At 34.0% G+C, this 27037-nt stretch overlaps 1 protein-coding gene across 2 annotated transcripts in view; it reads left to right on the top strand.

The window, feature by feature from the left end:
- The window catches only part of mAChR-A (muscarinic Acetylcholine Receptor, A-type), a 523004-nt gene extending 499240 nt beyond the window's left edge, over window positions 1–23764 (top strand). The window contains exons 5-6 of one of the 2 annotated variants that reach the window (XM_081757026.1): window positions 10220–10288; window positions 21924–23764. In XM_081757026.1, coding sequence (XP_081613152.1) covers window positions 10220–10288; window positions 21924–22820 — 966 coding nt within the window. In that variant the 3' untranslated portion in view covers window positions 22821–23764. The remainder of the gene's footprint in view (window positions 1–10219; window positions 10289–21923) is intronic. The other variant, XM_081757027.1, reaches the window with a different exon arrangement.
- The last annotated feature ends 3273 nt before the right edge of the window (window positions 23765–27037 follow it).

The following is a 27037-nucleotide window of genomic DNA, read 5'->3' on the forward strand; positions in this document are numbered from 1 at the left end:
AAGAAAAAAGAGAGGAAAAATTACTTAGAATATTTTAGATTATTTATCTAAAAATAGCAGCAGTATTTATCAGTCTAATATCTAATTTGACTTCCAATTAGATATTTAGATTCCCAGGGTCAGATTTATACTTTTTGCGTCTTTAGAAACTTGCTAAAAGCGCCCCACCCTTCTCTTTACAACCGAATCACTGGGAAGTAGTTCTATAATGTTACTCATATTAGGAAAATGCATGTTCACATATATAAAATGGAAAGAAAAAAGTAATAAAAAGTGCTCAAAATCAAGGAAAAGCAGGGTTTATTTTTGAAAATTTTCTTACGCTTCGCGCCAACCATGGTAGCACTTCTTGGCTGGTCTGTTGACCTCACTCATATGTACGGAGGCGCCGTCATATACTCTCGCCCCGGGCGCTGATTTTCCACTGCACGGCGCTGAATATAACTTCAACTTTCCTTCTGAAAATGAATTACGAAAGATGAAAGTTCAATGCCATTGGCAATTGTGTATATCACGACTGTTGAAGATCACCAAAGAAGATTTTATACTCTGAGCTAGATCACTGAATCAAAAAGTTTGACCACCTCTGAACCTACAGGGCATCACACATAAACATATGACGTAAAACTATAAATTATATTTCATTTTCATCAGTTGACTCTCAAAACTAATATGACACACCAGACCCGACTTTCCTCAGTTATCGTTCTATTATGTGCTTAAATATATTCAGGCACGTAGCCAAGGGGAAGGGGGGTCCGGGGGTCCGGACCCCCCCCCCTTCGAGACCAGAAATGAAAAAAATAAGAAGGATAAAACGAAATGAAATGAGAAAAAGAAGAATCGGCGTTAAAAATTTAAAAAAAAACTATAGAAAGCTTTTGGTTACTCTTTCTTACTTGCAATACATGGTGGCGAGGTGAGTGGGATATCCGGGAAGAGTCAGGGAATTTGAAATTTCTGGAAGTTACGCAATTCTTAGAATTTCTGCTACCAGTCAGGGAGATTTCAAGCTTCTGAAAGCATAATGCCGGTTGTGTAACAGCGTGGACAATTTTGATCATATTTTTTCGTCATCGCATCCTTGCAGTATCAAACATGTTATTTTAAAAACAATTTTCTACTACTCCTTTAACCTGTCATTTGGAACAGACAGAAGTTAAAGGAATAACAAAAACAGAAAATTATGTGAAAAGAAAGTTCTGTTAACATTTCATTCAACAGAGAAAGGAACGCAGATATTGTAAAATATTTTACAAGACATTATTGAGTTTGTACACTCATGTCCAAAATTAATGTCGCATGTCTATAAATATGTTGTTGTAGGAGTAAAATTTGATAACGAATTCGCCCGGTATTTCTTATAATGTTAGTATGTGTATAATCGGCACAGACATATAAGTGGCAAATTTTGACAAAAGAGCAATAAATAAGAACAATAAAATAAAAATAACTTTTTTGTGCATTTAGCAACATTTCGTTTTACTCACTCTAATTTTCGTATTTATAGTTCTTTTCCTATGAAATTTACTACAAATAGGGTATATGCAATTCCCGATTACACACATGGTATCAGTATTGAAAGTACCCTGTAAAATCATTATCAAATTATATTCTTACAAGAAGACAGTCATAGACATGCGTTAATCATTTTGGACATGAATGTACTCTCTATAATAGTGAATATGTACTTTTTATAATAGTTGAGGTCGTAATGAAAGGAAAATTGTTATATTTGAATGAACAGAGGAAGAACGTAAATATTGTAAAATTATTTTGAATACGTTTTTTTTTCTTTTTTTTTTAAAATTTTACTCGAGATTTCTTCGTAGTTTGTTATTAAAATACTTACCAACAATTCCTCCAAAGCAATATATGTTGATAGTAAAGTAGTTTAGATTGATTGGGCCTTCAGTGTTTCATGTCACGTCTCTTTCCCCCCCCCCCCCCCCCCGATACGAAATATGACTAAACGAACCTGTATATGATCCAGTAAAATAGTTTAGAATGATCAAGCCCCTGGTGTGAAGACCACAGTATTTTGTCACGGACACCCCCCCCCCTTCACGAAATCCTGGCTACGTGCCTGATATATTTGTTCCTACTTCCACCTATAGAGGGCTAACTACATAATAGAAATTATATAGAGACATTATAGCACGTACAGAAATATTTGTGACACACCATTTTCGCTTATGCTTCATCAGACAGGGAGAAATGAGAACAAGTTGGAAGAAACATATATTAAAGAAGTTTGAACAATGAGAACACAAATGGGATATTTATATGAACCTGTGGTCGAAAGTGCATAGTTTCATTATAAGGTGCCGAAAACGTGAAAAAATGAACTGTAAAGCTCCATGGTTCCACTAGTATAGAACCGATCGTAGTCGGGTCAAAACATCATTGAGGAACTAGTATGTGAACTATGCAAATATCCATCTTTCAGAACCTGTGGTACTTGCACAATCATTTTTAGAGGGGTTATTTTGGAGTTCTTGATCACTCTAGACCTACCTTTCTAAAAATTGGTAGAGCATTCTTAAACATGGATACCGGTATTTAGAGAGTTCACATACCAGTTCCTCAGTGATGTCTTGACCCGACTACGATAGGTCCCATGGTAGTGGAGCTATGAACTTTTAAAATTAACTTATTTTACGTTTTCGGCAGCCTATAAATCCGAAATTATCCACTTTTGAGCACATGTCCATATGAACTTTTTTTATTATTTTGATGTGAGGATCTGTTCCCAAAATATTGTGAAACATTTTTGTAGCACCCTGTATAGGGACATCAGACACTAATATTTGTAACTTACCACTTTCGCTGCTACTTCATCAGACAGGGAGAAATGATAACAAGTTGGAAGAAACATATTAAAGAAACTTGAACAACGAGATTGCAAAAGGGACATGAAAAAAAAAAAAAAGTTACTCAGTACCATTATTTCTAGTTTTGCTTTGGAGGACGGAGAAAGCAAGATTTTCCACCGATCTAAGTAAATTTCATGTTTTTCATTAGTATACAAAATATTATATTATTTATTAATTTATAAGTATTTACTAATGTATATATAATATATAATAGTATTAGTATATAGAATGCTCTTTATTAACATATACGTATCTCAGGGGATCAGTTGCCTCCCTCTAAATGGCGCTGCTGAATTTTCTTACAAGAAAGTAATAAAAACATTATCACACAATAAGAAAGTAACTCTATAAGCAATTTTCATAAATGGTTCATTGGATAGGGAGGAAAGAGCAGTGATTGAAAACCGTCTATTGGGTTCCATACTGGATTCCATATTGGGTTCCACACTGGATTCCATATTGGGTACCACACTCTGATAGTGAACTTACTATTTTCTGGTAATGTATACATATACACTGACCAACCAAAACATTATGACAGCTGCCTAATATCTGGTATGTGCACATTTGGCTTGCAGGACAGCAGCAAAGCGGTTTGACTTGGAAGCAATGAGGTCTTGGTAGGTGGCTGGAGGCATGACGCACCACACCTGCTTTACACAAGCCACCCAGTTCTTGTAAATTCTGCGGAGAGGGCGATGAGAGCACGGATCTAACGTTGAATGATATCCTAAAGGTGTTTAATTGGGTGAATTTGGGAGCTGTTACAGCAATTAAAATATACCCCTCTGCTCCTTGAACCACTTCAATACAACGTTGGCCTTGTGATAAGGAACGTCATCCTGCTGAAAGATGTCATTCCCAGTTAGAAATGTTGTCCACATGATTAGGAATGACCTGCCGATAGCTACGAGCCGTCATGGTGCCCGCCACACGCATTACCTGGCCCATGGATGACCATATGAAGGTTCCCCAAATCATAATGGAGCCACCATCGGCCTCTCGACGTTCTATTGTGCACATCTTGAGCAGCCGCTCCCCTGGAAGATGACGGATTATGATCCAGACATCGGTGTGCTGGAAGTAGTACCATGACTAATCGGACTATGCAACATTGTGCCATTGATCGGCAGTGACGGCACGTGCCCATTCCCGTCGTAATCGGTGATACCGTGGGGTTAACATTGGTAGACATGTGGGACGTTGGCTGTGGAGGCCCATATCTAATAGTGTACGGTGAACTATGTGCTGAGACACACTCGTGCTTTGACCACTGTTAGGGTCTGCTGTCAACTATGTCACAGTGTGCGCTTTATTTTGTTGTACTTCGACAGTCAGAGATGTCCGACCTTTCAATAAGGTATGGCCACCCCACTTCTTAATGTGATGCTGGTTTCACCGTCCTTTTCCCAACTTTGGAAGATACCAACCACGGCAGCTCGCAAACACGTGACAAGTCGCGCTGTTTCCGAGATTTAAGTTTTCAGCGGTCTGACTATCATAATCTGGCCCCAATCAAACTCTGATATATATATATATATATATATATATATATATATATATATATATATATATTTCTACGCACAAGCATTATACTGACTAATCGAATGACATCCTCTCCCCGTCTGGCAAGTGGTTCTGTTGTGCCCCGTCCCTCTTTGGTCAGCCCAACGACTTCAATCAAAAAGTAGCGGATGGTCACAATGTTTTTGGCTGGTCAGTGTAGAGTACAGATCCACGTGGCATTCTTTCTAAAATCAGGATATCATTAACACTGTATTCAAGAAATTATTTGTAACTCGGCAAATGCTTTAACATTTTGAATGCAAACCAGAATTTATTATGAAATTTTAGTCAGTGATAAGCGATAATTGATTAAGGAACAGTGGTGGGTTTAGAAGGTAAAAACTGGGGGAGGCCAGCCAGAACCCAATCTATGATAGTATATTATGAGTTTACAATTTTTCAGGGTCTTGCAAGAGCCTCTAACTTATCTCTCTCCCGATGGATATTATGGCTAGGTTGAATGTTGACATTGTGGACTTCAAGAATTGTTTTACACATTTCGGAACAGCAACACTACAAGTGAAATTCTATCTAATGCTTCAAAAATTTTCCAATAAAGAATAAAAGACCATGGCTTACTATAAACTTTCAAAAATATATAAATAATAGCTCTAATTTTTTGCCACTCAAAAAACTGGTGAGGCCTAGGCTCTGCCGGCCTCGGGATAGATCCGTCACTGTTAAGGAATTGAATAAGTTTGAGACGAAGATAACAGTAAAACCAAAATAAATAAATAAATAAATATAGAATAATCAATGAATCGGAAATTCGTTAATTTGTTCAATTTGTGTCCTAAATTTCTTGTTCTTACTTAACCATGAGGTATTACAGCAGCTTCTCTCTCTCCCTTTGAAATAAGACTTCATGATCCGACTTTCATTATTGGCATCAGTATATGGTATTAAAAACTGCACACTACCTAAATTACAGTAGGATTCTCTCTTGCAGAAAATGTGCTTAACAATGTCAGCATTGTATCACTTGAGTGAACGTTATTTTCAGGGGCTCACATTACTTTCTAAGCCTGCGAATACTCGGAGACAGTTATAATAACTGCGGACATAAACCATAACGAGTTTCCTACATGTAATACCCACGACGTGCGTGACGCAATAAATATTTGTACTCAGCGACAAAGCATACCTGAATGTAGTCATGGGAAAGGGAAGATACAGCGATATCTCAATAAAAGGGTGTCGTTACAGAGATGAGACCACAGTATAAATCTTCATATTGCATGAACGGACACGTCCCAGAGGAGATATCATCGCTCTGCCATCTATGAGACTGAGCATGAACTACCTTCCACAGCTGGAGGGGTCTTGTATTGATTCATCATTCCCATCTGGCAGCTGCTTCCATTCAGCTAGGTTGTAGAGTAAGACCAGAAGAGCAAAAGAATGAAAAAAAAAGAAAGATTTTTTTTTTAATTACAATTACAAGATTTTTCTCAACATATAAGAGAAAATTAAGAAGTGATAAGAGCGCATATAAGAATTTGGTGTACCTTTCCATATTTTCATTTGTATAACTGAAATAGCCAAATTAAATTAAGTAATGCTATGAAATGAGTATACAATTGGATCAACAGTAATAATAGAAAGTTCAATTGTTTCTGTTAATTCTTTAGTATGAGTTTAATCTCTCTTATAAAAGTTCAACTAATAAATTTTGTTTCGACCAAATTCATGTTGTCTTCAAAAGGGGATGTCACTTTTTTTTTCTTTCTTTTAGACAAACGATCGCTTTCTTGTTTTCATAAGTTTCAAAATAATTTATAAGTAAAACACAGTATCAAAGTTTAAATCCAATGTGTTCAATCATACGATCTTTCTAACAGTCATGAAAAGCTTACCATCTAAAACAAAATAGCACTACGTATGAATGTTAAAATTAAAAACTTGGGAATGTTGGAAATGTTAAAGTGAAAATACTTGAGAATAATATTTATCAGTACAATAAGAATTAATAATAGAAAATTTTGACAGTCCAATTACTTTATTTTAACTTTTATAGTAATCAATCTAATTATAGGGACTAACAGATAATTTCAACAGCCTAGTACTTTGTTAGAGAAGGATAGTTTTATAATATTTTTCAGTACAAAAAGAGATACTAATAACAATTTTAACTAAATACTTCGTTTATAGAAGAATAAACTGTTCATGTCTCACGCATTTTTTTTTTTTTCTAAAGGGCCATTACTTTTTGAAAGTAAAATCCTCAAAGATAATAAAATCTCTAAGTTATAAAGATGGACATATTGACACCTTTTCGCACAAAAAGGTAATGAGGTATTCTTGATAATGAGAAAGTATGGGGCAGCTTAACATTGAGTACCCAGGAGCCACAATATCTAAATAAGGCCTTAATCAGAGTGCTTGTACATCGAATACAAATTCAGTAGTAGAACCAAAATACAAATAACTGTTTACCGTAGTCAAAACAAAAACTCTATTATTCATAATTTGTAATCAAAAGCTTTAAAATTAGAAAGTTGATATATTCCATTCATTGAGCATGTAGATGTGAATTCAATTTGCCTAACGATGAGGAATTTCTCTAATTAATAAATATGAATAGAAAGATTTTATTAACTCTTATTTTAAATGGGTGGAAATTAAGCTACTTTTGTCTTGTATTCATTCGCAATCATTTATATACGTACTTGTTGAATAAATAATACAAAAAGCAGTCAAAAAAGATCCTGGAATTCTGATGTAGCTCTTTATTACCACAATATATAAATACACATTTACTAAATTGCCATCAAAGTTGGCACCTTCAGAACACACACATACATTTCTTCCACTGTTCCTGCGATTGGTGGAAACACCGACGAAAAATCCTTTTTTGGTATCTTCAGAAGTTCAGACGTCGTGTTGGTTTTGGTTTATTCTGTGTTGGCGAAACGAAAAAAGGCCCATTTTTAGCTTTGGGAAACATCCGATAGTACTAAACTATTTTTTTAAGGCTATCGCAGTCTCTAAAGCAAATTTTCTCCCATTTGCACATGAACTTGATGTTTGCGCATTGCTTGATCTGTCAAATTGCAGCAACTGATCACCACACATTCCTTAGTTGAGCTACATTACTCGTACACTGCCTGTTATGGCGTGTTAATACTTGCCAAATTCATAATTAGACAACCTAAGGACTGTTCTGTACAAGATTTCTTTGTGATTGCATCACAAAAGCCAAAACTAGAACAACATTCCAGAAATTTTTTGATTGCCCCTCGTATAATATAATATAATAGACGTTGACAACTAAAGAAAATGAAATTTTGGGATATCTTCTCTAATACAAAGATGTACATAAAGAGCAATTGAATACAAATAATATGCAAAGCATATTTAAAACTAAAATTTTCCTTTTAAATATTCTGATTTATGTACAGAATAAAAACAAGATTTAATAATGTTTTTGATACCGCAGTGTTGAAGATACATAAAACTCAAATATACTCGTATTGAAACAATCCAGTGATACATAAAACTCAAAAGTAAACAAATAAATAAATAATTAAAAGTAAAATAAGAAGAAAAACTAACGCTAGAGATAAAATATTCGTTTAAAAAAAAATATTCTTTTTATGATAAGCTATTTAAGAAAATATTATTGTGGTTTTCTTTTACATAGTGCTTAGTGCTCAGTATTTCGTGAGTTTTTAACAATTTGTGGAATCGAATTCCATATTCATATACTGTAGTTTTTACTTTAAAAGATTTGGAATTAAAATATGTACCGTATATGGTATTGTTGAAGATTCACGAGATATTAATTCAATGATAATTTCCTCTTAATTTAAATTGATGACTAAGTACACACTTACTGTATCTTTACAATTTTATATAATATAATTAAGCGTTAGCTCTCGTGAAAACGAAACGTTTCCAAATTTCCTGATGGCAAAATTAAAACTATTATATTGGTCAGCAAAATGTTAAAGTTAATATACAGGGTGTTTCAAAACAACACCAACGACGTTTGGGAGGTGATTCCTGACACCAAGATTAGACAAAAAGTATAGACCAACCTGGGTGCACAAATGCTTCCTTTCGGAGTTATAGGCTGCCGAAAACACCAAACAAAAGGAACTTTAAAGATCCATAGTTCAAATACTATGGGACTTATTGTAGTCGGGTCAAGAATTCACTTAGGAACTAGTATGTGCACTATCCAAATATCCATGTTTCAGAATCCTGCGGTACTCCCGGAATAATTTTTATAGAGGTAGTTGGTGAGTACTTCAAATTATATTCCCGTAGTCAAACTCCCTCTATAAAAATTGTTGCGTGAGTAACTTAGGATTCTGAAACATGTATTTCTGGATAGCGCACATGTTAATTTCTAAGTGAAGTCTTGATCCGACTACGGTAGGTCCCATAGTATTTGAGCTATGGACCTTTAAAGTTTTTTTTTTTTTTCATGCTTTCGGCAGCCTATAACTCCGAAATGACGAATTTCTGCACCCAGGTTGGTCTATACTTTTTTGTCTTATCTTGGTGTCAGGTATTACCTCCCAAACGTTGTCAGTGTTGTTTTGAAACACCCTGTATATGTAAGTATGTGCAAAAAATGACAATAAACTAAAATGCAAATACATGAAGTTCTATAAATAAAAGAATCAATTGGAAAGAAAAACACATTTGGGTACTTTTTTTCGCAAGAATTGGAGCCAGTGGCGTATGCAAAGGGAGGTTTCTGGGATTTAACCCCTTGAATAAGATATGGTGAAAAAACAGCACTTATAGAGATATGTATACAAAAATCCCTGAAATGGTATGCACTTGGGAGTTTGATCCCTTTTGATGAGATTCTGCGCACGCCACTGATTAGTAATCATAGACTTCAATTAATATTTTAGTAACAATTATGCTACTTTGTTATAGAACCAGAAAATGAATGTTACTTCTAGCTTAATTTAGAACCCATTGATTGTTTTGCCTTTTGATAACACTACCAGGTCATTTTGACTAGTTTGTTAGGTTCATACTAGATTAAGTTAATATTAGATGTGCCCACAAAGAAACCATGATTCAAAGTTAGTTATTGATATTAAAGGATAGCAAATCGGCAAAAAAAAAAAAAAAAAAAAGAATAAAAAAGGAAGAAGAAAAACAAGAAAATTTTAAACCTAAAATTTTGTATAGAAGTGTATAATTTATATAAAATTAGAGTGTTTTAAGTATATCTGTACCCAGCTGTATATATGTGTATGAAAGAACAATTATTGAAAATCACGACCATTAAATACGTAACCTTTTTAAAAGCAGATATACTTTCAAAGCTTATTTCAAGAGAAATTAGATCATGTCATGACCACATCTACAGGTAGTTAATTGAATGGTTTGCGGAGAAAAAAAAGTGACTTTTAAAGTTTATCCAATACAAGGAAAGAGTATGCTCTGGCCAGTTAGTGAATTTTAACACGGAAGTTAGAACAGTTTCGATACTTTTCCTGTACTTTCTTACTTTCTCGACCAAAAAAAAAAAAAAAAAAAAATTCTCAATCTCAAGATCTATGTTAATATTTAAGGAATGTATGTTCATTTCTGATATGTATACTAGATCATTCCTGATATATTAAATTCATCATGTTATGGACACCAATTTCCCATAAAAATCTGTTTAATTTTAATAAAATGACACAACATTTAGAAAAAAGAAAAAAGAAACTCATTACTAAGAAATTTCCTTGTATTAGGCAATGTTGATTTCACATAAAACTATCTAATTTTGCATCACAGGAAAATAATCACTTGTTTTACAGATTTCTAGTTCTACTCACCCAAACAGTGGTTCTAAAGAGAGGAAACTTGGTGCATCACACCCTGTTAAGGTAATATAATATTACTCTAATAACAGCAGAAGGTACCATAAAATGTTTAATTGATTAAACAGTTCTAATCACAAAAAGATATAATCATTGAGAAAGCCAATGGGCTATAGATTTTTCCTGACTATTAAATCAGGAAACATAAGTACCAAGAAACAAAACTAAAGATGAGTGTCACAGCTATACCAATCATATATAGTTTCCAATATGTTCAAAGTCGATTCTACATTTCTAAGTATTTCTACTACCTTAACTACTAGTAAAATAATTAGCTAAAAGCATATTAAAATACTTAAGAGACTTTATTCATACTATGTAAGTGTTGGATTGGCTTCCCCGAGAATAATAAATTTACTCCAATACGTATTCTTGTACTCCGTTACATTTGGCCATGCATCCCTTTAGAATTTAACTAACAATGTATCGGTTGAAGAAGTTATGAACCGGGGAGTACCTCAGGGATCAATACTGGGACCACTTCTCTTTCTTCTATATATATAAACGATCTTTCTGAAAATATTAACAGTTTATGTGTGACTTTATATGCAGACGATACGAACACAATTGTTAGTGGGAAAGGGGAAGGCGAATTAGTTTCAAATTGCCAACTGGGAGTGAACCAATTTTCTAATTGGATGAATAAAAATGAGCTAATTATTAATACCAATAAAACATGTGACTTAAATTTTTTATAATGTTAAAAATAATCAAACTAATACAACAATGAAAATAGATGATAAAACAATTAAATTTGTAGAAACTGTCACTTTTCTCGGTGTAAAAAAAAATAAATAAATAAATTCAATTGGGAGCCTTATATAGAATATATAAGAACTAAGTTACGCAAACTATGTTATGCTATTAGATGTGTAAGAGATAAGATTAATGCGAAAACAGCAAAGTGTATATATTACTCAAATTTTCATTCTATAATAAGGTATGAGTTGATGTTTTTGGGGAAGTGTCCCCCAAAATCTTGTTACATCTAGATTACAAAAGAAAGTGATAAGGATACTAGCAAGAGTAAAATGGAACTCCCCATGTAGAAATATTTTTTAAAAGCTTGAAATAATGACTCTTCCTTCGATGTATTTGTTTGAAATATTAACATATGTTAAAAAAATATTGTCAACCAAGATAAACACAGTTACAATATAAGAAGTAGACAAGATATTCACTTGCATACACACAGGACAAACATATTATATAATAAATCAGTCACACATAAAGGTACTCTATTATACAGGGTGTCCACATGAAGCATCTTTGATTACAAATATTAAATGCATGGAAACTATTAGTGCCAGAAAATAACGGTTTGCGACATATTGAAGAGCAATTCAAACAGTTTTTCCTTATATATGCACTTCTATATGGGTCCCGTTAGTAGCTCTCAGAATGTCTGGTCGATATTCAATCTCGCGCCATGTGTTATGTAGCATGTCCGGTGTGATCGAGTTGATGGCTTCTTCAATTTTGTGACGAAGAGCAGGAATATCACATGCAATTGTGGCGTAGACTCTTTGACATAGCATCATAGGAAAAAATTCATAAGGGTTATGTAGGGAATGTGCTGTTGTCAACTTTGTTTATGAACACCTGCAACAAATAACAATTAACAATCAATAACAAAAAACTGTTTGAGTTGCTCTTCAAGATGCCGCAAACCGTTATTCTCTGGCACTAATAGTTTCCATGCAATTAATATTTGTAATTAGGGAAGTTTTATGTAGACACCCTGTATAATCCGATTCCGCCATATATAAAGAATCAGGTTTCTGTTAATAACTTTAAAATCAAACTTAAAAGGTATTTAATAGAACAATGCTTTTACTATATCGAAGAACGTATTCAAAATAATTCGTATATCATGTAAAACTAAAATGTATAATAACTTATATTAGTTAATTCAAAGTACTCTAAATGTAATAGATGCATATATAGTATTTTAAATTGACATATCCAGTTTCGTTGTATGACGATTAATGGATGCAATAAACGAATGAATGAATAATTATACGACAATTAACTTCGAAATTGAAGCTATTAAGAGTAAATTTGAATTTTTACTTAATTAATTTACTATTATTAGTAGTAGTATTGATTTGAAGAGAGAAAATTGGGTATATTACAGTATAAATCAACTTCATTAGTGTAAGTAGGCTATTTTGAAAGGAAACAGACTGAATTGCGCCTTATTATTGGCGTTACATCGATGTTAATGTATGTACAATGAACCAACAACAACTTCCTAGCTGCGGAATAAATTGAATTGCATACAGCCTAATGTACAGGTTACGGTCGAAATGGAGAACAAGGATTAAGCCATTTTTTGTGACTTTACCGTTCAGAGAAAGGGAAACACAAATACCATATTGAATGTCTGCCGTAAACCAATCGCGGTTGAATTATATACTCATAATAAGTCGACCCATACATAATTAGTTAAGGCCACTATTTGGATAAATTTCTTTACTTGAACTTTCAATTCATTAAAATAAATAAATAAATAAATAAATAACTAGAGAAAGAGATTAAATATATATTCTTGTTAGGAAAGAACGCTTCTTATTCAATGCAGATGTTCCAAAATGGGTTAAAGATGTCAGATTGATTAATATTTCCTGCAGGGCTTAAAGAAAGAAAAAATTAAAACCCCTGATGCAACAACCCGTAGGAGGTCGGGCCTACCAGCCGGCTTGTGGCACTTATACTTTGGGGTGGTGTGTGGTCAGCGCATCGGTTCCATTTGCCGTTAATGCTGGCTTTCTAGAGTAGAGTTCGCTACTTCCTTTTTTCAGGTAGCTCCCTAATTGTCCCCACGACGCTGAGTGAATGCCGCAATATCAACACCATCTGGTGAGTACGAACGGTCACCCTTCTTTCTTCTGACCAGACCCAGCACTGCTTGAATTCGGATAATCTCACGAGAAATGGTATTCCAGTGCGAGTAGGGCGTTAGTCCTGCAATGGATTTTGTATTACAAAATTAAAGATATCAAAAGTGGACAAGTTGTGCTCACTTCATACTCACTAAAAGATCACGTCAATTATGATAAAATTTGAGATTCATGTGATTCACTAATATTTACACTAATCCATCAAAGAAAAGTTGAGAAATATCTTAGAAAATGTAAAAGTTACTTGAACGATCACAAATTTTATTGCGGTGTTTATAAAGTCTTTTGTGGTTGTGATGCAAATTGTTTTAGCGCCATGAAAAGAAATACCCATATAAGGAGCATGTGATCATTTCAGGTTATTAAAACATCTGCAGATAAAATCAATAAGATTAAAGTGTGCAAGAAAACTATTTAGGAAAATATTATTATTAGAAAAAGAAATTAAAAAGCTTTAAACTTGATACAGGGCTTTTGGAAAATATTTGATGTCTATTGGTTGACAATGATACTCGTACATTTGCTGATTGTCCAAAAATTGTTTTTCCCCTTTTTGCTACACCAACCTGACATTAATAATTAGTAGTTAACAAACACGAAATAACCAGGAACACTTCACCAACATCGATGTAAATTTACTATTGCAATTTATTTATCCTTTGTTTTTTGTTTGTCTAAGTTAATTTTACCTTAAGTATTTCGTTTAATTTTCATTTTATTTCTTGTTCAAATTGTTCATATAAAACTAACATGTATTTTAAAATTATGTAGGCGCATGAGATGATGATTCAAATTAACAAAAAATTGCTTACTTACCAATATATCCTCCCGTGGAAAAAGTAAATATTCTCCAAACGTATCGGAACAACAAATTAGTTCCGTCTTCTGTGGTAAGATAAGAAGGATATGGTATGGAAAAAGGAATACATATCACCAAATAAATATAACGTGAGAGATGAAAACTAAAAACAACGAACAGAGCACAGTGGACGAAAGAAAGAACGAATTAATTTGAAACAAGCGCGGTGTCTATGCAACATCACTATTGCCAGATTCAAAATATACATCAAAGGTAGGTAGCCAGATTTGTCAATGTTACCAGAATCCAGATTTAAAGCCGGTTTATATTTATGAATACAGAATGATTCTTTAATCTCCCGTTGTTTCTTTGTTTTTCCTGAACCTATCACATTAACCTGCTTTATATTGTGTGTACGCTGTTTTAGGTGGAGTGACAGCTCGTTTTTTTTCTTTCGTCCACTGTGCTTTCCTTATTGTTTTTAGTATCCATCTCTCACGTTATACTTATTACGTGGTATGTATTCCTTTCTCCATACCATGATTCTCTTATCCATTTTTATCCATGTTACCCTATCACTGAAAACGGAAGTGTCTTGTTGTTTCGATACGTTTGGAAGATATTTAGTTTTCCTATTGGTAAGTAACCATTTTTTTTTTTAATATATTTTCTTTATTCAATCTTCATATAATAATAACAATATTTTGAAGATTATTATCATTGAAATATTTATTTATTGACGAAATTCCAAAGAAGTCTTCTAAGAATATTTTATACTGAAAACAGTAATGATATGAGACAGACTTTAATATTTGTAAGAAGTCACAAGTTCTTCTATTCAGATCATGTCACTAAAAGGATCCTAAGAAATTTAATCATTATACCTGGCCACATGACTCAAATCCGAAAGTTTACAGTTGCGAACTAAGGTCATCAGTTTTTTTGTTTAAATGAAGTATAAACACTGATAGGCATTGTTTATTTTTTTGTACACATCGCAAACAACATTATCTTGCCATTATATTACAAACAATCACTGAATCTGAAATTCCAAAAAGTGGTTTGTTTATGTGTATACTTTGGTATAGTTTATATAACCTTCTTTGTTTTACTTAATTTAGTTAGCATACTATTTCGTTACCTTATAATGCTCGTTGATGATGACCTCTTTTGTTAATCGAAATATTACGTACTAAACTTGAAAAATTTCTTCTACTTTTCCTCGGGACTTAAAATCAAATGAAACACCATGAAAAAAAACTTAATTATTATATGCTTATCTCTGTAAAATATTTTACAAGTATACGTCATACAATATAGCAAATAAAAGAAATTGAATGCTTCATGCCCACCACAAAAGTTTCATCTTTCCTGCAGATGTGTTTGCTTTATCTTTCACTAACATAATAGACTATTATTTAAAGAAAGAAAGAAAAAAACAGACACAGTGAGATTGTATTTGTAGAGTTTAGGCCTTTCTGAGTGGAGTGCCCTTTCCCTACGCTTCGTTGTTAATGATGGGGTACCATACTTAAAATCGTGGCTTTTAAGATTTGTTCTTTCAGGAGAAAAAAAGAGGGGATGCAGCAAACGATACCATTGCACGGGGCGGCAAATTGACTAGGGCTGGCCCTGATTCGTATAATATGTTATCCTTTTCACCTTCCCAAACTTACTTCAGACGTAAGTAAGCTGAAGATAAGGACCTGTTCCTAGAAAATACTACTTAACTTTTCAAACTTTTGTGATGAATATGCCGCGTTCTATTTTATTTGCAACATGTACCTGTATATATATATATATATATATATATATAAGACCGGATTTAGGGTGGTGCAAAGATGCACGTGCACCCTGCTCTCTTCCCCCCCCCCCCCCCTCGTTGTAAATGAACACTATCTAAAGTAAGAAGTTAGCAGTGAAAGTAGCAGCACTTTCCGAAAATTTCTGCTGTCATGTTTCCGTTTGGGTTTAAAACAAAGGGAAGTTTTGCAAAATCGATAGTTTAAGTCAATTTTCTAAAAGTTGAAAGAAAAGTATTCACCGAGAACAGACACTTAGCATTTCCAATAATGCTTAAGCACTACCACATAGCAATAAAACAAAAAAGCCCATTATTACATCTCTCAAATTCGGGTGAAGTTCCGTAGTAGCAGTAGCAATAGTAGTAGTAGATTATATAATGACAGATTTAGTTGAGTACTATTACCATGTTTTGAATCCTTTAAGGAGGCATGCCGTCTACGGAACTTTACTCTCAAATTTTTACCAGTTAAAATTTACATTTCTAGATTACAAATGCATTTCTCAAATTTCTTAATACTATATACACAATTAACAATTAACATATTATTAGTGTGTTTGGTAAACTGCTTGTTTTCCAAATTACGTATATGTAAAGGTAACAAACTGAACAGTTTCATTCCATTATATTTAAAATTCTGCTGCGTCTTGCATAATTTGACAGACGGCGTTTCTAAATTTGTTTTGTACCTTGTATTATAATTACATAGTCCGGCTGTTAAGGGGTTAAACTCTGCATTTTGTGACTAAAAGGTCACACTTCACACAGATATTCTTTGGGCTCTAATCAACAATTTGAGAAGGGGAGCCAAGCTGAAATTCTTGGCGGGTGGCTTTGCCAGGCATGGTTGCCTACCTACAGGAGTAGATCACTATTTGCAGCGTTTGATTCGGTATTGGGCATTCAAACGTATCTCCTACGATACAAAATGTGTAAAAATGATACGAGTCAATCATTAACTAAATCTACAATGTCGGTACCGTTCGGTTAAAAGAGAGCAATCTTTATGCCGGATTGCCTACATTCGAGGATAACTCTTCAAATTTTAGCACTAAAAATGTTTGATCCTCACATGTTTTGTCAAATTTACGTATACCTGAGTAGGTAATCAGAAATCAATTAAACTGAAAATAACGGCACTAGTGTCAGATTTCAAGAGTTGTTCAATTATAGCATTAGAGTACCTTTAAAATGTGCACAAAAATAAGTAAAATACCATCATTGTTGCTTTACAAGAGCAATCCATAGTTAACTGTCATTAACAACGCTGTACGCTGTCACAACGTTATTTACACGATAAAGTAATTGCTAAAAAGGAAATGCAGAAGGCAAGGAAGTTAAAAAAGTACTCGAAACAGTTCATTGGTAGTAGCAAAGTAGTGTACAGATCAACGAAGACTTCCAGAATTTGCACCGATTCTCGGAGAATATCCTCTTGCAGCCACACTTAACCAACTCCAAACAGATCTCTGCCGCAATGGGGATCGTGGTAACTTGCCTTCATTTTCTTTCCAACTCCACGAAGTTTGTTGGGGAAGGTAATGGAGTGGCTTCAAACATTGAGCCCAAATCATAGACTGATAAAATGCTCTGCAAACATGTTGAATCAGGGCGTCTTGTGTTGGTGGGATTGATTCAGTTGTTCTTCTTTTCTTTGTAAATAAATGCTTCCTTACTACATTTACAGAATCTCTATGACTTATGTAGTAGCACAACGTACTTCTCAAACGATGGAATCGTTTCATCTATGTCCCCGTTGGCTAGTGCAGTAAAAGCTCCAGTCACTTCTGGTACTGCGTTTTCTGGCCGTTTTCTTGTTTCTTCCGTATAATGTTGTGGTATCACATCCCGTAAATGCATGGAACATCGGAAGTGTTCACGCCTTTGATGGTCCCAATGACCAGGGGAGGATTAAGACTTTTGTGGCTCTGGAGCCAACTATTTCAAGGGAGCCCTAATTCCAGTGCATAAATTTGCTGCCTTCCACAGCCTCATAGACTTACCGAAACACCAATAACTATGCTGTAATATTTTAATGGCCTCCAAGTTTACAATAATTAGTTTCATTACATTCATTATTAACAGTTAAATGCTCATATACTGCAGTGTAATACACAAATGCCAAATACAAGCCAAATGGTCAACCTCACAAAATAGGTATCGTGAGGACGCTGGTGGAAGAAGACTTAACTCTAGTGATACCGCAAGCATAGCGAGCGGAAAATAATTAACATGAGTCTGAAGCCTATAATATAATAAGTTGATTCTTAAATTTTAATGTCAAAGAGAGGGATTTTCGGAGGGCTCCTGAGCCTGGGAACCCCGGAGCCTGAGCTCCATTGGCCCCGCTCTTAATATGCTCCTGCCAATGACTCTGACATTTCTCTCACGTTTATGAATCTGGAATACAGAAATAGCACATGCCTTAGGCGTTTGCAATGCTTAAGTAAGCACAGCATACAGTGTCACTCGATTAGCAGTAAATAAAAAGATATTTCACAAAGGTGTGTGTGAGTGCATTTAAGCAAACACTTTCAAGCGCTGAGGGAAGTGCTGACTCGCCGGGAACAACAGCATGTGCTGACTCGCCAGGAACAACAGCATGTGCTGACTCATGGTTCCATTTATAGACATAATGTATATTTGCTTGGAAAGTCAAGAGATTATTCGTGGATAGTCTATATTTGTAGCAGTTACGGTACTCCATACCTAATCTTAATTATACACTAAGAAGTTATCCCTGTGGATATGTGAAATGGGTATACCGACAGCTAATGCCGAGTCCAATACCAACTGAATACGGTTTCACCGATTTCACCTTTCGCAGAACAACCTTTATGACATCAAATCCTTCATTAAATGACATTGCGTAATTACCGAAAGCTTTGTCCAAGTCCAAAGGCAAAGAACATGTCCTCCAGTGCCAGTTTGTCGAAAACGCTAATAGCCAAAACCACAACATCTGTGTCCTCAGTTTGAAGGAGCAACTTTCGATATCCACAAGAGACAGCGTCTGCAAGATGAAGCATCATCCGTCTGTCCGCTTCCTCGTGATTGTAGGGGCTTAAAGAATTAATGTTCGATCTGGTAGCCGTAGTCAGTGCAAACTCCCTTTTAGTGGTATAAACTTCTTTGTTCATTTGTCCGATTTCCATCAACTTTGGGATGATTAAACGAAAAAGTTGTCGCTTATTGTCATTTGATGGCAGGAACTGAAGAAAGGTCTTGGGAATTGGAGCGTTAGATAAGACGCGATATTTCCAACCAATTCCCCTTGATTCTAGTGCCATATCTTTTATGGAGGTGGGAAAATACTCGTCCCATATCACATCGATTCGTTTCACTGTTGCAAGCTGTTTTCGATATATTCTTTAAAAGCTTTGGCTGCTCCTCGAGGAATCATATGAATAATGGCTAACCATAAAAAATGTTCACGTCTACTTCAGGTACTTGAAAAATTTCTTCCTTTTGAAGAGGTTCAAGGCATTTGAGCAAACTAGATTTGTGACTCAGCTGTATAGTCTCCTATTGTTGGTGACAAAGAGTGCAACTCATTTTCATACTTAAAGATTTCGTTCAAATCGCCCGATCTATATTGACATGGAATGTAGAGACGACTAGACAAAACACAGTCATTTGTAAGGCTGGTGCACTTTACAGCAAGACGTGTTCGTCTCTTCTGTTGTTTCTTGAATAAGAAAACCTTTTGTATTTCAACGGATCAGTAACTTTCTTAATTTTGTTCTTCAGCCTCTCTTCAACAAATCTTGTGAATTGCGATTGTTCTTTTCTTTCCGTCATTTCAAGGTTGTCATCTGCTTCAAATTGTGCTATTATTTTGTTGTTGATCCGGCAAAGCTCTCTTGTTGTTTCCAGAAAAGGATTACCAGCATACTCGAAAGTCATTATTAACAAATGAACACGTTTCTGAAATTTTTCAGTAAATGTTTTAGATGTTTCATGATATTTAGTATCATCTTCTTCGCATTTAAAAGTGGGTTCCATGTGTTCAATGTATTGACATATTTCTGGGAATGTTAAAAGAAATCTCCGTAATGTTTTCAGACGTTCGGTCAGTCCAACAATTAGCCTGTTATCTTTAAGCGTTGCATTAATTTGCTCGTGAGCTTGCTCGAGAGCCATCGCTGAAAATGATCGACGTCTTTTTCGTACAACAAAGGCATCTCGTTTGAAAGCTGCCATCAAATCGGGATGCAAGATATCAAGTGAGAGCAGGTCACAAACAGGCAACCATGCCAGAGGCGTCAAGTAGGGGGTTTTAAGGTCACTTGCTTCCTGATTTTGAGGAACACATCTACTTCAATCACTTGTCTACTGATATACTATTAAAAACGTGAAACTCTTATGCATTTAAGAAATACTAAACAAAGATTGAACCCTTCACAAGTGGATGGGCATAATCTGAAGAAAAATGTGAGACGTATAACTTTTTACCAACAAAATGCAGAATTCACCAAAATCTTGGTGTAATAGTGAATAATCTGTGAAGAATGTGGAAGAGTGTAATAGTGAATAGTCTGTGAAGAATGTGGAAGAGTGTAATAGTGAATAATCTGTGAAGAATGTGGAAAAGTTAAATAGTGAGTAATCTGTGGAGAATGTGGTATAGCAAATAGTCTGTGAAGAGTGTGACACTACTGTCAATAGTCTGTGATGAGCATGAGGATAGCCGGCTTTGGCATGAGTCAGAGTTCGTGCGAGCAAGAATGAAGTTGGAGTATGCAAGTGGGCTTGTTAGAAGTACTGTGAAGAATATTATTTAGTAGCATGGGGATAAAAATTAGTAAAGTACTTTTGAAGTGTGCATGTACCCGTGTCCGTAAATAAAGAGTACTTTAGTTTGGAAGTAGTTATTTTAATAGTAAAAGTAATAGCGGTATAGCAAGTAAAAGTTATAGCTGTATAGCACTTGGCTCGCCAAAATTTTCATTTTACTCATGTTCGTGCTATTTTTTAAATATATTATTTTGCTATAATTAAAAAAAACACTTGAAATGTAACAACAATAACATTACTTTAGTTTAATTGATTTCTGATTATCTACTTATAATTCGACAAAACATGTGATGGATCAAACGCTATTCGCACTGAAATTTGAAAATCTATCCTCGAAGGTAAGCAATCCGCCATATAGACTGCCCTCTTTAAACCGAACAACGCCGATATTGTTTGTAGATTCAGTTAATGACAAACGCGTACCATTTTTACACATTTTGTGCCGTAGTGGATATGTGGGAATGTCAAATACCGACTCAAATGCAGCAAATAGTAATCCACTCCTATAGGTATGCAACCATGCCTGGCAAAGCCACCCGCCAAGAATTTCAGCTTGGTTCCCCTTCGAAAATGATTGGGTATAATCTGAAGAACATTTGTGCGAAGTGTGACCTTTTAATCACAAAATGCAGAGTTCACTAAAAGTTTGGCTCTTAATCACCGGACTATATGTACGTTAGATCGCAAATTAAATCTAGTCTGGTCTCCCTTAATATGCATTAAACTACAATAAATATTTATTGAGGGACTGTCATAATTCGGTATTCTTTGAAAATGTCCCTACGGGATACAGTATCAGGTACACCTTTAATACAACGCAATGCCTTCTTTTGCCATGGTTGTTATCACCTGCGTATTAGTCGTAACACAACTAGTTACGTTTAAAGGCAAGTTGTTAGTATATAATAAACGAAGCACACATCTAAAACAGAAAACTGATAAAAGAATGGTATCCCAACATTGCTGTCAAGAAGTTTGAAGCTTACCTTTCGAACAAAACTTAAAAATTAATTTGAATATGTTACTTATACATTGGTTAGCGATAGTGCTTTCCCATTATTAGATATACTGTTGGAATAATTTTAGAATTATTTATATTGATTTCAATAAGGCTTTTGATAACATTCTGAGAATTACATTTTTTTTATTATATCAAAAACAATAAATTGATCAAACAATTCTAAAATATAGTCAAAGGAAAATATAGGAATAGGAAATATACACTATTGCTGATGGCTGTATAACATGTTACCAGTATGTGGTTGCCAGATAGACATGATTATTTAATTTAACTTACGTTAACTTACTTGCATATTACTAACACTTTGTTAATTTCAGGTATCAAGAATGGTTCGGTTGTGGAGGCGGTGTGTGTCGTGGTGGAAGCCTGGAAAAGAGACTGATCTGGAGCTAGAAAATACTCCCAGCGAACTTGGCTATGCAACCCCAGTATCAGTGGAAACACCCCTGCAATCCAGCGTGTCGCGTTGCACGTCGCTCAATGTCATCCGAGATCCTTACGCGCAAACTCCAACTCGGTTGCGGCAAGACCTTGTTTTTTCTTTGCTGGACCGAGGTCACTATGAATTACCTGCTGCCTCCCGCCTTGCCTCTCGCTCTCTGAGCAACGACTCTGTATACACAATCCTTATACGCCTCCCTCCTGACACCAGCAACAGTGAAGGCGATCAGCCCTCGATTAAGATGATCCCAGAGCCAGGAGATACTCCAGTACGTCGTATTGGACGCGTAGACAGCGCCACAAGTGTTGGTCACAGCGACTACAGCTTACACCCGGCGGGAAGTGCTTCTCCTGCCGCATCCCGTAGGCCATCCCACATGCCCGATGTGAGAATCCCGCTCAATGCTAAAATTATCCCCAAGCAACTTGCTAAAACAGGCAGTAGTGGTCAAAAGAAAAAGAAGAAGAAAACACAAGAGAAAAAACAGGACAAAAAGGCTGCCAAAACATTATCTGCCATTTTGTTGGCGTTCATGATCACGTGGACGCCGTACAATATCTTAGTGCTGCTAAAACCATTAACAACTTGCACTGATTGTATACCAGACGAGCTGTGGGAGTTCTTCTATTACCTGTGCTACATCAACAGCACCGTAAACCCAGTTTGTTACGCGCTCTGTAATGCATCCTTCCGAAGAACATATGTGCGCATCCTTACGTGTAAGTGGCATAATCGCAATCGCACAGCGATGAATCGCGGCTTCTACAACTAAACTTGTGTAGTGTAGTCCTGTGATGTGTCCTACGGGTAGCTATTTTCATCTCAATGGAAATCGGTGTATTTTGGAGTAGATTTTTTGAAGTATTTTTTAAATAATTGAAAAGAAGTAACCGTGTCTATACTTGCGAAAATAAGAACTACAACAATAATAGTAATATCTGAACCATAATCATATACATGTTCTTCGGCAAAAGAATCAATGTTTTTAAAAAAAAGAAAGAAAAGTTTGCTCAGACATAGAAGTGTGCCATTTATGGCTATTCTTCCAATATGACCAGTGTTCTTTCCTCACTTCTAATATTTTTGACTTTTAGGTTTGATACCGTGCGTGCCAAATATCATATATATAAGTTAAAAAAAAATGCCAATTATGAAACTGAACACAACTACAAAGATGGATATCACTGGCATACACACATAAATATATAAATAAACAATATATATATATCTTTCTGTGTCAAATGATGTACATTTGATTTCTGAGCGGCATAAATTAGAAGTGTGTGTTTTTCCTGACAATCAGATCTCCGAAGAGCTGTTTTTCACAAGTTTCTTCTTGAACTACGTCAAGATATATTTTTCTTCTAGTTTTTATTTTTTAAATAGAAATAAAGTCTGACTTGAAGAGTTCAACCTTTTTATCAAAAAGGAAAACTAAAAATCAAAGATTTCATTAAGCACTTGCATTTATACTCAATTGTTGGTTGATTCGAGATTTGATGTTCCTTTACAATAGTCAGGCTATATGAAAGATGTTAATTAACAATCTAATAATTATAAGATTCAAATCACAAGTGTTTCAATCCCAAAGAAGCCTATATCAACGGATGAATAAGCCAGTGGGTTTCCAACGAGTTTCTCAAGTATTAAAATTACTTTATTTGTGTTATATAATTAATACTTTTCTAACCAGAGTATACATTTATTTATTAAAATAAGTCGTAACAGTTTCGATAACTTAACGTTATCTTCTTCAGACGTTAACTTCATTAGATATTTCTGCCAGTTAAACGTCTGATGAAGATAACGTTAAGTTATTGAAATTGTTACGACTAATTTTAATTTTAATAAATAAGTATATACTCTGGTCAGAAAAGTATTAATTATTTAAGTAATAGTTCCAGAGTCAAGTTGGAAGAAGTTTATTTGTGTTATATATTATTTTTTTAATGCTAAACATTATTTTCAACATTGAATTTTAACACATTTAACCCTTTAATGAATTCTAAATTCGAAAAACGACAAACAATTTCAAATATACTTAATTATACCCAGAAAAAGAAATTAGTATACACATGTTTGAACATTTTTACATCTGAGGATATGTTTTCAGCAACTCGGAAATGTTGCATTGCTCAAATGTTGAAACAATTTTTTATAAACTAGATCCGTATTTCCAATTGTACATTACTGACGTAATTCAAACAGTTGTTACGTAAAACAAGAAGTTCTTATACTTTTTATGATATAGAAGGAGATCTGAATGTCAATACAATATACAAATACATGAAAAAAAAAACTAATGTGTTGTCCTAAATGGCTGTGGATCAATTTTGTTTTACAGATTTTTTTCTGTAATATTTTGGGTATAACATTCCTTAGAATTTTTAGTACATAGCTTCCTCAAATCACGCCTACATGTAATGTATGTTTCTGATTTTTTTTAAAAAAAAGTGAAAAAGTAAAAAAGGATGTGTATATATATATATCTTGTAGTGAAACCTGGAAGCAAGTGTTTATAATTAAGATATCAGTACAATAATGACTGTCCCAGATTATTATAAAGAACTGATTGTGTTTAACAAAATATACTGCATTAAGGTCATTAACATTTGGATTCGTGTATGTAGAAGTACGTGGGTTATGTACAATATATGCAGTTCCTGAAAGAGAAAGTCAAAATATGTATTAGTGGAAACTGTTAATTCAGCAGAAAGCATACAACATGATTAAAAAAAGTGTGAAGCAAGTAAAAGGCAAGTGAAGCACAAAAAACACATAAATTTATATATATATCAGCAAACTCTACGGTACACCAGAGAATGTTCTGTCTTTTTTTTTTTAAAAAAGTGTCTGAGAATATCACTATCATAAGAGTAATTTAATACCGTAGGATAAGAAAAAGCATAAAAAGAATTTGCATTTAGGAATTAAGTATTTTTATACATAAAAGGGGGAAGATATTGTATTACAGGGTATTTTCATACTAAACATGTTTGGGTTTGCGAAAGAATAATTTTATGCACCCTGAATGAATGTTCGTTTTTAAAAAAGAAATATATTGAAGGGCAGAGCCCTATATTATTATTATGCAAATCCTCTCTTATCATGAAAAACATTTTTACTTAATATATTTTATTTGATGTAGGTAGAGTAATATATAATTTTAAATTTTTAAAGATATTTACACAGGTCACAAAAAGTTTCTATTGCCTATTTTTTAAAAAGAAAATAAAAAGATGAGAAATATTATATATATTATATCTATAAGGAAGAAAACAGGTACAAAAAATGAGTAAGTTGTGTGAGTATATCGCTCCAAAAATGTTATAAAGAGTAAAATGATTTCCCCATTCTCTAACGTAGTATTCTTTTTAAGTTGTTCAACAACGCAGAAAAGTGTGAGAAAGGCGCCAGCAACTTAAGATAATTCCTTCATGACATGGCTAAGACAAACAATCATTTCCAACAAAACTACCTCTATCACTACTTGTCGAATCAAATGAAAATAATTTACGTAAACTGAAATAAATTTGAGAAAATAAGACTAATGAAAATTGAATTCAAATTAAAACAGACTTCCTCTGATACTGATTTAAACTTCATTTTTGTTTAAGGATAAAAGGTATGAAAGTAACAGATTTATGAGATTTGTTTACACAGAACTTTTGTGTAAAACAAAAAGATTTGTTAATTTATATTTTATCTGTTCTTTCACTATGCTTTTCAATAATGACTCAACTAAGTCAAAATAAATGTAAAATAAGATTTACAAGTAAATGCAGCATTACAATGATAAAAAAAAATCAAATTGAACATTACGTTGAGAATAAGTTATGTATTTACTTCTTTAACTTTGTGTTTCTACCTTAAAGACTCAAGATATGAAAAGTTATTTTTTTTCTTGTTACACATATGGGTTATAAAACTCGAAAATAACAGATCTGAGGGTTATAAAACACGAAAATAACAGATCTAAGGGTTATAAAAGTCGAAAATAACAGATCTAAAGGTTATAAAACTCGAAAATAATAGATCTGAGGCTTATAAAACTCAAAAATTACAGATTTGATGGTTATGAAACACAGAAATAACATATCTGAGGGTTATAAAACACGAAAATAACAGATGTGAGGGTTATAAAACTCCAAAATAACAGATCTGAGGGTATTAAAACTCAGCTTTATCAGAAACTATGTATATGTGAAAAACTTGAAAAGAAAAAACACTATATTCTTTTTTCAACTTGGAAATTCAAACAGCCTGCTTCCACTAGATACAAAAGTTTGTAAAAATCTTTACAAAAATTCAGCTTTGTCTGAAATATACTTTTAATCGAACTTTCAATCAGTTTTTTATTCAGTCACCATTTTCAATATTACAGTATCCAAGATAGAGAATAATAATCTCTTAATAAATTAATAATATACCAAGTATAATATATTGCCAATGTGACTTCCCTCAAGAACAGGCACAGTGTTAAACCTTCAGGAAAGCTTCATTCTCCAATCATCGTGATCAAGGCTGACGATTTTCACCGAAATATAAAATAAATCACATTTTCTTATGTACTGTGTTGTTCAAAAACATCTTGGCCACCCACCTTGCTCTGAAAATTGAATTCTGGCAACCATCCGTAAGAAATTCTAATACATTGGCTCCAAATGAAGATCTCAATTGCCCAAAGGAAATTCCCATGTGTTTGATTTACGCGTAATTTTCCGTAGTGTGTAACAGTACAGTGCTTTTCAAAGAGAAGTGGGTGGGCAGTTTTTTTTTAAAGAAGAAGAAAAAGACTATACATACGGAGAATGTACAAAAGTAGTAAACTAAGACACATTGCTTTTGCATCCTCAATGCGTAAAATGAACAAATCAAAGAATCTTGTTTTCAAATTACAGAATCTTGCTATATAATAAAAATATATAGTAAGTGGATTACGTTAGCTATCAACGCGTAGAAATCTCGATAGAAATTAGTCAAATAGTT

Source organism: Thermobia domestica, chromosome 5 (genome assembly GCF_964235325.1).
Source record: "Thermobia domestica chromosome 5, izTheDome1.hap1.1, whole genome shotgun sequence".
NCBI lineage: Eukaryota > Metazoa > Arthropoda > Insecta > Zygentoma > Lepismatidae > Thermobia > Thermobia domestica.